Source organism: Paroedura picta, chromosome 11 (genome assembly GCF_049243985.1).
Source record: "Paroedura picta isolate Pp20150507F chromosome 11, Ppicta_v3.0, whole genome shotgun sequence".
NCBI lineage: Eukaryota > Metazoa > Chordata > Lepidosauria > Squamata > Gekkonidae > Paroedura > Paroedura picta.
In genome coordinates this window covers 65,077,279-65,090,197 of record NC_135379.1, presented here as the reverse complement: position 1 = coordinate 65,090,197, position 12,919 = coordinate 65,077,279, and the positions used below count along the sequence as shown (strand labels likewise).

The window sequence follows — 12,919 nt, the reverse complement described above, 5'->3', positions numbered from 1 at the left end:
GCGCGGTTGTGCATGCGTGGGTGGGTAGGTTGCCCTGCCGGTCCCCAGCCTAAAAAAAGCCTTAACTGAAACAGCGTGCATCAATGGCCCCTTTGGGCAAGGGTGGTACTGGATTCTTACACTTTGCTACTGCCACCACACAGGGTAGCAAGACAAAAAGGAAGGCTGGAGAATAATAGAGTTGGAAGGGACCTCATGGGTCATCTAGTCCAACCCCCTGCACTATGCAGGACACTAACATCCCAATCGCTTATCTACTGTAACCTGACACCCCTTTGCCTACACAGAATCAGCCTCTCTGTCAGATGGCTATCAAGCCTCTGCTTAAAAATTTCCAAAGATGGAGAACACACCTCCTCCCGAGGAAGCCTGTTTCACTGAGAAACCACTCTGTCAGGAACTCCTTCTAGATGTTTAGACAGAATTTCTTTTGAATTAATTTCATCCCATTCATTCAACAATTCTGCTCCATCCATCCCCCTTTTAAATACTTGAAGATGGTTATCAAATCCCCTCTCAGCCGTCTCCTCTCTAGGCTAAACAGACCAAGCTCCCCCAACCTTTCTTCATACATCTTGGTCTCCAAACCCCTCACCATCTTTGTTGCCCTCCTTTGGACATGTTCCAGTTTGTCTACATCCCTCTTAACTGGGGTGTCCAAAACTGAACACAGTTCTCCAAGTGAGGCCGAACCAGAGCAGAGTCAAGCGGTACCATCACCTACTAAGATCTAGGTCTACTAAGACCTAGATCCTTTTCACACATGCTACTGCCAAGACAAGTCTCCCCCATCTTATATTGGTGTATTTGGTTTTTCCTACCTAAATGCAGAACTTTACATTTGTCCCTATTGAACTTCATTTTATTCATTTTAGGCCCACATCTCGAGCCTATCAAGATCATCCTGTATTCTGTTGGTGTCTTTGGTTGTGTTTGCTACCCCTCCCAGTTTAGTATCATCTGCAAATTTAATAAGTATCCCCTCTAATCCCTCATCCAAATAATTTATAAATATGTTGAACAACACAGGCCCCAGGTCAGATCCTTGGGGTACTCCACTGGTCACTAAGATGCTGAACCATTAACAAGTACCCTCTGGGTACGATTTGTCAACCAGTTATTGATCCACCTGACAGAATTAGGATCCATACCGCATTTTACCAACTTGTGAACAAGAATATCATGTGGAACCTTATCAAACGCTTTACTGAAATCCAGATAAACTATGTCCATGGCATTCCCCTGATCCAGCAAGGTAGTCACTTTCTCAAAAATGATTATGATTTTTCCCCCCAACGGATATCCTAAAAGACAGGAATCTTACATTTCCATCCAAATTAGCTACTTTTTAAATATATAGCACTTTTAGGAGATGAGTACACATCCTTGCAAGTAAATAAGGTAACTTTTCAGCAGCATCCCCATATGCCCAGTCTCAGCAGCTGAGCACAGCTAGGATCTGCCTCTTTCTCTTTGTTTCCTCTCTTTCCCACCCTACCACTGAGGATCACGAGGAGGCATACCAGTGCCCCATCCCTCCACCACCAACCCTGTGAGGTGGGCAAGCAACTGGCCCCAGGTGACAGGTTTTTGGGTCAGGAATGTGTGTGTGTGTATGTGTTTGTGGGGGGGGTGGCGGTCTGAATCTGCCTTTCCCAGATTCCCAAGTTCCCACCCCTTTTGCATTTCCCCCACAGGCTGAGAACAGGGGGGGAGGAGAAGGGAGGTCGATGCCCCCCCCACCTGCCTTAACACTTCCTCTGCCTCCCAGCTCTGTGGCTGTTCAGATGTGCAGCGGTGACATCAGTACCCCTTTTTGCTCCTGAGGCTTGAAGGTCCTTCCCCTCGGAGTGGCTGGTGCAAGACAGCCCGGTCGCCTCCCGATCCATGTGCCAGACCCCCCTCCCTCCCCAGCTAATGGCCACTTTGTGAACCTGCTCGACATCCCCACTCATGGTTGCCATTTGACAAAGCATAGTCGGCTGGTGCTGTGGCAGCTGCTCCGTCCACTTGGCTTCAGCTGCTTGGAGGGAGAGGCAGAATAAAAACAGAACAGGCAGAAATGCTGTCTGGACATCTGGAGGGCCGCAGTTTGACTACCCCTGACTTAAGGTATCCACTTTTTCCTGGAAGCCATGCATAAATCAACACTTTTATAAGTTACAGTGTTAGAAAGAGGAAGATATAAAAATTGTATTCTTAGCTTCCTTATGCTCTCATGAGTCACAAGTACTGCCATCCATACTCAATTTCCTGTCAAAGTTTCAGCAGCATGCTTTTTGTCCTCTATCCCATTACTCAGTCAAGCTATGAGTTATGCCGTGCAGGGCCACCCAAGACGGACAGGGCCACCCCAGGGCCACCCAAGACGGTCATAGCAGAGAGCTCTGACAAAAGGTGATCCACTGGAGAAGGAAATGGCAAACCACTCCAGTATCTTTGCCATGAAAACTCTATGGACAGTTCCAAAAGGCAAAATGATATGACGCCGGAAGATGAGCCCCTCGGGTCGGAAGGTGTCCACTATGCTACTGGGGATGAGCAGACGGCTAGTGCGAGTAGCGCCAGAATGAATGAAGTGACTGGGCCAAAGCCGAAAGGACTCTAATGGCAGAAAGCAAAGAGGAACTACAAAAGTTGGCTTGAAACTCAACATCAAGGCATCCAGCTCTCTTAATTCCTGGCAAATGGAGGTAGTGACAGATTTTATTTTCTTGGGCTCCAAGATCACTGCAGATGGGGACTGCAGCAAAGAAATTAAAAGACGCTTGCTCCTGGGGAGGAAAGCTATGGCAAATCTAGACAGCATCCTAAAAAGCAGAGACATCACCCTGCCAACAAAAGTGCGTCTAGTCAAGGCTATGGTATTCCCAGTTGCAATGTATGGCTGAGAAAGTTGGACCATAAGGAAGGCCAAGCGTCAAAGAATTGAGGCTTTTGAACTCTGGTGCTGGAGAAGACTCTTGCGAGTCCCTTGGACTACAAGGCAAACAAACCGGTCAGTCCTAGAGGAGATCAGCCCTGACTGCTCCTTAGAAGGCCAGATCCTGAAGATGAAACTCAAATACTTTGGCCACCTCATGAGAAGGAAGGACTCCCTGGAGAAGAGCCTAATGCTGGGAGCGATCGAGGGCAAAAGAAGAAGGGGGTGACAGAGAATGAGGTGGCTGGATGGAGTCACTGAAGCAGTAGGTGCAAACTTAAATGGACTCCGGGGAATGGTAGAGGACAGGAAGGCCTGGAGGATCATTGTCCATGGGGTCGCGATGGGTCGGACACGACTTCGCACATAACAACAACAACAACAACAACAATCCCTTTACTATGAAATGAGTTTGTAAATGCTGATTTTGAAATGGGATGAGAAGATAAATGTTCCCTTCTCTAGTGTCAGTCAGCAAACAAGCAATGCAGGGCCCTCACTCACCTGTGTTAGAGGAAAATCCTGGATTCTGAAAGTTGTAATTTTTTATTTCGCTATACCATCTGTCAGCTACTTCTTTTCCTGCAAGATAAAACAGAATTATGCTGTGGAATTATAGTGCATGTACTGAACTCTGCAAGATATATTACTGGTCTGTTTTTGTCTCCACCTTGATCTGTGTGCGTGTGGGGGGGGGCTGTTATCACAACATCATTTTAACAAAGCTGGAAGTTTCAAAATATAAATGTAAAACAATAAGGAAGTTTGGCCATAAAGAACCTGAGACTTCTAATGGCCATGCTGCTGAGTCACAGCCGTCCCACAAAGAGCTGTCAAGGCAAGAGGTGCCTACCTGGGCAGGCTGGCTCTGCTTAGCTCACCTGCTGGGCCGTACACTTACACTTTCTTTGAAAAGGCAGTCTCTGCTAGGGGCACAAGTAGAAGGCAGAGGGCCTGGAAGGCAGGCAGGTTCCCGCCACTAAGGAGGGGCACAAGCCACATTTTTGCAGTTGGGTTTGGTTTGTGGCTGAACCAGAGAACCAAATCACAAACCAACAGGCCAGTTCGTGAACTAACTCAGTTCATATTGGTTGGTTAGTTATTTACATTTTAAGCCCAGCTTTCTGCTGGCCATGGCTTTTCACAGCAAGCAGAAAGCGGAGAGGTGAAAGGGCCAGGAGGCATTTAAACTACTTTCTGCTGCCTGCAGTTTTTATCCTTTATAACCTGGATTTTGATCTTTAATATAATAGCTTATTTATATAAATTATTTATGTAAACTCTGTGGTATTAGTATATATTTCAGATTCCTCTAATGACACCTATTGGCGAAACACATAAGAAACCTTAACTAAGTAAGAAAATATATTTTTACCTGATTTTTCACCATCAGTCTTGGCCGTATTTTTTAATCTTCTGTTTTGGAGGTTGTATGGCATTAAAATATTTATGATGTATAAATGACCTTTTATTAAGGGAGTGACAAAATTTCAGAGGCAATATCTGAACACCGCCCGTGGCGCCACGGGCGCCACGGACTAAATAAAAGAGTAAGGCGTTCTGGGGCGGGATGTGTCCGGGATGAGGAAGGGTCCGGATTGGACCCTTCCTCATGACAGACAATCGGAGGGAACAATCGGCAGGCGCTTTGCTCCCTCTGATTCCCAGCCCCAGCAACTGCGAGCCGCGCGCAGCGCGGCTTGCAGTTGCTCCTGGCCTGACGCCCGAGGGAACCCACGCAGGCCGCAGCCCCCGCGCACCACCCCCTCGCCCCCAACTTACAATGGTCTCCGCCGTCCTCGCAGCCGCTCCCGGCCAACAAGGTTCCAGGAAGAAACAGTCCACCAGCGGCCCTGCCAGCAAGCGGCCCGATGTGCGGCCGCGGCTCGCGGGCGCGGCCCGGGCGCGGCTCGCGGGCGCGGCCCGGGCGCGGCTCGCGGGCGCGGCCCGGGCGCGGCTCGCGGGCGCGGCCCGGGCGCGGCCCGGGCGCGGCTCGCGGGCGCGGCCCGGGCGCGGCTCGCGGGCGCGGCCCGGGCGCGGCCCGAGCCGGTCCCCAGCAGACTGACGGCGGTCCCCAGCAGACTGACGGCGGTCCCCAAGGTCAGTTTCTAGCGCCCGCTGTATTCGGCATACAGCGGGCTTAATTACTAGTAATTTAAATAAAACTGGAATCATTCTGCTGTCCACACACTGGGATATCAAAACGTTTCAGCTTCAGTGGACCAAAGTTGTACACCCTTAACAATGCATTTACCCTGACCTCCTGGAGGGCCTGATCTCATTAGAGCCCTGAAGTTAAGCAGATTCAGCCTTACTGGTACTTGAATGGGAGACGACCAAGGAAATCCAGGGTTGCTACACAGATGAAAGCCAATGGCAAATCAGGTGTGTTTGTTTCTGGCACTGTCTAGGATGGCCCAGGCTAGCCCGATCTCCTCAGACTGTGGAAGCTGAGCAGGGTGAGTACATGAATGGGAGACCACCCAGGAAGCCCAGGGTTGCCATGCAGAGGTAGGCAATGGCAAGCCACTTCTGGATGGCTCTTGCCTTGAAAGTCCTTTGAGGGATTGCCATAAGTCAGCTGCAACTTCACAGCACTTTCCGCCACCATACTTAAAAGACACTTTCTGATTAACTCCTTCCTCTGGAGCAGGAATTCCCAACCAGGAACTCCAGAGGGGGACCACAGCCTTCCTCCTCCTGACTTAATGGACTCGGCCACAAACCCCTCCCCCCACACCCCCAGCATGAGTTTTCTTGTGGATTCTACTCCTGGGAGGGGGCGGAGCCTGCACATACCTACTCACAGGGGCTTTCCGCACCGGGATCCTTGTAGCAAATTGTTTGCTGAACGAAAAATCGCCATTTAAAATAGTGCAATTCGTCATTATGCATACCTGACTTTGTAGTGGAATCCAGTTGCGTTTCTATCGTTTCCCTCAAGCTTCCGGTCTCAGCAAAAATCGCTAGAAAGGAAGCGCTATTGCCGAGCTCGTCCCGCCCCTGGCCGTCAAGCAGCCAATGGGCAGCCGTTAGCATGCTCCCAAACAGCCCCTTTCCCTTTAAGAAAGGTTTTTTTTTTTTTAAACACACCCATTGCAACGAATATGTGTTGATTCCTTGCAACGGAGAGACCCATCAGCTGGCAGGTGTGTTTGAGCTGTCGTTTCATCGTTGCCAAGCTCCCCCCAAGTGAAAAAAAAAAATCCCCCCCCCTCATGGGCCTGATTTTCGGCCGAAAACAGTGTAAAAAATAAAGGGAAAATACATCAGCAAACGGGCTTCACTGTTGTTTGTGCTTAGTGCAGGGGTAGTCAAACTGCGGCCCTCCAGATGTCCATGGACTACAATTCCCAGGAGCCCTTGCCAGCATTCGCCAGCGAATGCTTAGTGACTAAACAGCTCTGGGGAGGGACTGAAGCCGGGGAAGCCTCTAAACAGGCTTGCTGGTGGGTTGAACTTCGCTCGCTCGGAGAAAAAAAAATGGCGATCGCTTCGCCGGAAGATCAGAGGAGAGAGCCAGGGGGAGGGACTTTGTAGAAACCACAACAATGGTAACGCACAGAACTTTCCCGCTAGTGTTGCAGATTGGTTGCAGGAGTGTAGCGCTTTCCGGAGGGTGAATCCACTTTTGGGGATTTCCCTGAAAGCGCTACAAGGAAGCGCTTTTTGCGGATCGGTTTCAGGTGTGTGGCAGATTGTCAACGACGTTGTGCATAATGGCAAATCAGTAGCGTTTTCAATTGGCAGCCATTGTGCGATTTTGAAGGCGTGCGAAAAGCCCCCCACTTTAAACTACCTCCTGTCTCTCCCTCCTCAGTCCTCCTTGAGCCTGCCTGTTAACGAGGGTGGCGATGTCACTTCCATTGACATGGCACTTCCAGGCGGTGTTGCAGGGAGGCGTGGCCAACTGGCACTACTTCTGGTGCTCCTCAACCCTGAAAAATTATTTCAGGGGCTCCTCCATGATCCAAAGTAGCCTGTCTCTGCTCTGAAGTAGCCTGTCTCTACTAGAAGGGTATTGCCTGTGAAAGGACATCTCGTAGGACAGCCTCTTCTCCTTAGGGGGGGCACCAGACTTGGATGAGCCAAGGGCAGTATACCAGCCATCAGCACTGCTAGGGGGTAGAGGGAAGGACTGTCAAGTCACAGCCAACTAACCATGTCTGACCCTGTTTAGCTTAGAACATCTGATGAGATTGGCTAGACTACCTACATAATCAGAAACCCAACAAAATTCTACCAATGGTTTTGATTGTAAATATAGTGCATTAACTTTTCATTTTTCAAGAAGCATGAAATATTTGAGGAATGCCTTAGAAGTGTCTCCATTAACAACCCAGCTTACCTGACTGATCGTACGAAGCCCATGCTAAATTTTCTCCATATTTCCCATTACTAGATTCTGAACTATGCTTGAGGATTCTCGTGCTAGCAAGTGCTTCTGAATACCTATATTAAAACAATTGTAATTCCATTATGGAAAAATAAGCAGACAATATTTAGCTTTGTGATTATGAAAAAAGCATTTGGACAGATGATTCTAGGTGGAGAGTTTACAACACTGTGCTGTAGAAGAGAGAAAATAAGAGGTCCGTTATACCCAAGAGCAGCAAACCAGGGGAATGTCTTCTGGAGTTCTCAAACATTTTGCATTTGCACATAGAAGAATGAGAGCAGCCACAGCAGAAATGAGAACAGCAAAGCTCTTTCACAGGAATTATCTGTTAAGGTTCCTCAAATATTCCCTCAGTTTATTTTTTACTTATTTGATTTTATTTATCTGCATGGGGGAGCATTTGGCCCGCTGAATCCTGCCCGCCCTGGATTTGTGCCCCCACACAGCAGCTGGGGCAGCAAGGTTCCGCTGTGCTGTGGGGTGGGCCTTAAAAAAAAAACTTTTTTTTTAGACTGTGGTATTGCGAACCAACACAATACCGCATTCTTAACCATTAAAAGAAATGCCCCAGGCGGCTCAACTGCACTATGTATTTTTTGGTCTCTTCCAGGATGCTGTACTCGGGCGCGGGTGGGAAGGAGCCAGGCCAGGACATCCCAATTCTTCTGTAGCCACACGGCCCAGGCCGGACAACGGCCCCACTGATGCCTGGGGCAGAAAAGGGAATGCAGATCCATGTTTCCTTGACGCTAGACAAATGAGAGCCTGCGTCAGGTGAGACCTGGGACGGCCCTGGACTGGCACCAATATCATCCAAAAGCAGGGATTTGGCCCAATCCGCAATGAGCGCTGAGTCGGGCCAAATTCCTGGTGTGGAAATGGTCACTGGAAACTTAACCAATAGTAGGATATCCTATTACCCTTCTGTAGTTCTCACATTTATTTGTATTTATACTGCACATAATCCTTTAAGTTGTTTTTCCAAGGTGACCTACACAAAAGGAATAAAGCTGCCATATCACTATTCTTGCACATTCAAAAGACTGCCTTGGATCCAACTGACATTTGTACTGATAAAAAAGGGGTCCTTTTTTGCCATGAAAAAGGCTTTGCAGGTTTAAAAGCCACATGGGATATGGACGGTTTTACCGGCGGGAACTTGCTGAGTCTGAGTAAAAATGTTACTTGGATCCAACCCATTAGCATCTCCAGCAGCATTAAACTATAGGCTCGGCAACTTTCCTTATTAACTAGAGATAGAAAATGAATTAGTTTTTACGCCGCCCCCAATTACACAATCACAAAACCACACATTTTCCAGCAAGAATCTATTTTTTAAAGGACTTTGGTTTTTTTGGTTAATCCTCATGTTAGTTTTTCTAAGCCAGTTTAGCATATGTAAGCCCAAATTGAGATAAACCTTAGGCATGGTGGATACCCGAGCTCCCTGGAGAAAGGGCAGGATAAAAAATATGAGATTGAAAAGGATCTCCTCCCCTCCAGCACCAACGGAACCACCAAGAAATTCTGTTGATGGCGATAAACTTCTGAGGAAATCCTAACAAGTCATAAACTTTTAATATCATTCTCTCTCCCAAAATCAGTTTTATAAAAACTACCATCAAGATTAAGATTGTCGTATGCTACCAACCCTGTTCCAGAAGATGGCACCAGAAGGCCATCTTTACCTTTTCTCTGGCTCTGAAGTATTGTTATGTACACACCGGGCCTGATCCTTTCACAGCGCCGCGCCTGGGGGGGGGGGCGAAAGCCTTCGCCACGCCACAAAGACCAGGCCCGGTGTGTTGCGGACACGCCAGGCCTGCTCCTGTCGTCACCCAGAGGCCCAAAAATCGGGGGGGGGGGGCCGCGAGGAGCCCTGCAAGCCCCCCTCCCACCGGCACCCATGCTAGCGCCCATTGTTTTTTGAAATACAATGGGCTTTGCCCACAGTACATACTAATAAGTCAGAGTACCCAACCCAAACACTAAAAAACAAGGAAATGTTGTACTCACTGCTGTGCTTCCCTGTTTAACTTTTTGCAGAGTTTTAGAGGGGGAATACCGTGCTTCCTTCTGTAGTCATTGTGAACTTTTAAGACCTCTTCTGCAAACTGTTTGGAAGCTAAAGCAGTATAAAAAAATTATAGTGTTGAAACATTGCCATTTTTGTTGCAGACACAAGTAGTGCCCAGTGCAACCACAAAAAAAAATCTATATTCCATTAGTTTTACCAGCTCATTGGAACCCTCCACTCTACATGGTTACACAAACAAGAAAGGAAAAGGCATTCTAATATTCAGCAGCACAATGAAAAATATACTTATAACATTAATGTCATGAACATCAAACCACTACTATGAATTTTGAAAATCTATGCATTTCTATATTACCCAACATAGATTAATCTCATCAGTCAGTACAAATGTTCAGATTTGGCTTAAAGCCCTCCCAGTTAACTTTATATCCCCCTTTCCTTAATTTGTTCTATACCTAAAATTAAAGATTTGACATCCATTCTTCTCTGAATTAACCACAAAACAAGACATATGTTCTCCTTTGCATCTGCCATTTCTCTTGTGAGAATACAGTTCTCACGCTTACCGTCTAGGCGGGCTTTTCATTGGCAGCTAATTTGATGGTAGTAATACTTTGAGGAAGGGGTAGGGGTGCAAATTGCCATCAAGTCTCAGTTTGGTGACCCCACAAGGTTTTCAAGGCAAGAGACATTAAGAGCTGGCTTGCCATTGCCTGCCTCTGTGACACAACCCTTGACTTCCTTGGTGGTCTCCCTTCCAAGTATTAACAAGGACCAACCCTGTTTAGCTTCCAATTAGGAGGTAGAGCAAAAGGCCCACTCTCCATGATGACCTTGTTCATAAAACACTCAAGTCCTCAACTGGAAGGCAATCCCTGCGGCTGCAGCCTGATGGAGAAAGTGGAATATGAGCGGGTGGGTCCAGAGAGATTCGCATGAGCACAGTCAAATACTAAACAATCTCCTGTCCTCAAGCAAATTACTATTGGAAGGTGGCATGGTCCTATCAGTTTACACATTACTCCATCCCTAAAATGAAGGTCATGGGACTGATCCATGTGAAAGGCTCTAATGTGTATGAAATGGCCCCTTAATTCCTTGCAGGTTCCATGGCGGCAGCCAATGATCTTTCTATGTACCCCTTCACTTTTGTGTTGATTTCAAAAGGTTGTGCAGTAGGGAAGGGGGCATGGCTCAATGGCAACACAGCTGCTTTGCATGTAAAAGATTTTGGGTTCAATTCCCAGCATCTCCAGTTGAAAGGACCAGGCAGTAGGTGACGGGAAGGACCTCAGCCTGAGACCCTGGAGAGCCACTGCTGGTCTGAGTTGAAAATGCTGACCCTAGTGGACCAGTCAGTGGTGATTCACTGTAAGGCAGTTTCCTGTGTGTTCATGTGTACCTTACAAGAACTAGAAATGTCCCAGAGCTGATAGTTCCTCATGTCTATCACTGGCAGTCTTCAAGCAAAGGTTGGATACACACTTTTCTTGGATGCTTTAGGATGCTTAGGGCTGATCCTGCGTTGAGCAGGGGGTTGGACTAGATGGCCTGTATGGTCCCTTCCAAATCTATGATTCTGTGATTCTATTCCTTCTTTGGGGATTCAGAGTGAAGGATTTTCTCCTGGGTACATTTACTATAGCTTTTCCCTCATATCCTTGTATCTGCAACAACTTTCAGTTGTAAGATTTGACTGCCTTCCAGAAGAATTTCTTCCTTATGAATAGATGTTTTGCTGCATTAACATTGTTCTTCAAATACAAAGAAGGACTAATCCTCCCTGTTCGTTTGGTTCAAGCATCTTCAATACCTGAAGTAAGTGCTTACAATAAAAGACTGTTGGCATGTCTAACAGCACAGAGCAAATTTCTGAACAGGAAACAAATACGCTGCTTATGATTTTTTGGGTGTCCTTTTATTCTTTTTATACTTGGGTGGTTTTCACTTGGTGGTTTCCTCTTTGCTGCTGCATCACAACACAGAGGGCAAGAGGGCTCTCGCATGGCAGGTTTCGTGTGGAAATGGCCATTTGCTCTTTCAGCAGTTCTGACAGCAGGATGGCCTGCAACGAGGAATCATGGGATTATTCTGTTCTGCAATTCAACACTGCTTCGTATATTTATGTTGAAAGGCAAGCATGATGTATAACCTCAGAGGAATTTGTTCATTCATATCAAATGTATGCTCTTCCAGTATTTAAAGCAGGCGTCCCACTCTACGTCCTTTTAACAGAAGGCTCATTAGGCAATAGTGAGCAAGTTGACTTACTGAGTTCTGATAATACAGGCTACCTTACCCAGAGGAAGACCAAGGGTTCCTCTAATGATGACTTCATTTATACCAGTGGTCCCCAATCTTTCTTAGGCTGGGGACCGGCAGGGCATCGTGCCACGCCCGTGGGCCACGCCTGTGCACCGGGCCACGCCCGCGGCCCTCCCGCAGTAAGAAGCTTCCCAGGCCGCAAGCTTGAGGCCTGGGAAGTTTTTTACTGCGGGGGGGGGGGCGGGGAGAGGGAGCCGCGGCCCGGCGCCATGGCCGTCGCGGCCCGGCACTGGGCCGTGGCCCGCAGGTTGGGGACCACTGATTTATACCATGTTCCTGAGAGAACAATTCTCCCAAAGCGACTCACATGGGAAGGGGAGTGGACAAAAAGGTAGAGAACAGAGAGAGAGAGGTTACTCTCCAGTTGGGAGCAAGCTAATCTTTCCGTGCCCATTTTCATCTTGGGAGAGAGAGGGTGCAACCTTTCAGTGGACGTTGGGCCTTCTGCCGAAGGCTGAGGCCAGAGTGCCCTCCCACTGCCTCCAGCTTCTCTTCCATATGGCAGTGGCTCCTCTAATGGGTCAGGACTTTTGAGCATGCAAAACACAAACAAGGTTGGTCTCCAACAGCACCTTAAAGGCCCACAAGATGTACAAGGTACATTGTACTAGTAGACATCACAGAAACTTGGTGGAATGATTCTCATGACTGGAATGTAATAGTGGATGGATATGAACTGTTCAGAAAAAACAGAATAGATCAAAGAGGTGGAGGAGTGGCACTGTATGTGAGGAAAGGGCTTACCTGTCAGGAAATTCTAGTGAAGGAGAGCATATCTACAGTGGAAAGCATCTGGGTGAAAATAAGCGAGGGGAAAACAAACTGTGTGGTGGTTGGTGTCTGCTACCGACCGCCTGACCAACGAGAGGATGTGGATGCTGCACTCTGTGAGCAGCTTGAGAAAATATCCAAGCGGCAGGACCTTGTCATCATGGGTGACTTCAATTTCCCAGATGTGTGCTGGGAAATAAATTCTGCGAAGCGTCCTCAGTCATGCAACTTTTTGACCTGCCTGGCTGACAATTTCATTTATCAAATGGTAGATGAACCCACAAGAGGTTCAGCCATACTGGACTTAATACTGACCAACAGGCCAGAGTTGGTGGATGAGGTGAAGGTGGTGGGGACCCTAGGGGGAAGTGAACATGTCCTCATAGAATTCCTTTTGAGATGGGGAGGCAAGGAAGCTTGTAGCCAGACGTGGATGTTGGATTTTTGTAGGGCAAACTTTAAT

The 12,919-nt window shown here is 47.7% G+C and overlaps 1 protein-coding gene across 3 annotated transcripts in view; it reads right to left on the bottom strand.

Annotated features, from left to right (window-relative positions):
• GLIPR2 (GLI pathogenesis related 2) overlaps window positions 1–12,919 on the bottom strand; it is a 35,209-nt gene that overhangs the window by 1,492 nt on the left and 20,798 nt on the right. For all 3 annotated transcript variants that reach the window (XM_077303728.1, XM_077303725.1, XM_077303727.1), the window contains exons 3-5: window positions 9,339–9,447; window positions 7,272–7,375; window positions 3,428–3,505 (exon numbers count right to left, since the gene is read on the bottom strand). In XM_077303728.1, coding sequence (XP_077159843.1) covers window positions 3,428–3,505; window positions 7,272–7,375; window positions 9,339–9,447 — 291 coding nt within the window. The remainder of the gene's footprint in view (window positions 1–3,427; window positions 3,506–7,271; window positions 7,376–9,338; window positions 9,448–12,919) is intronic.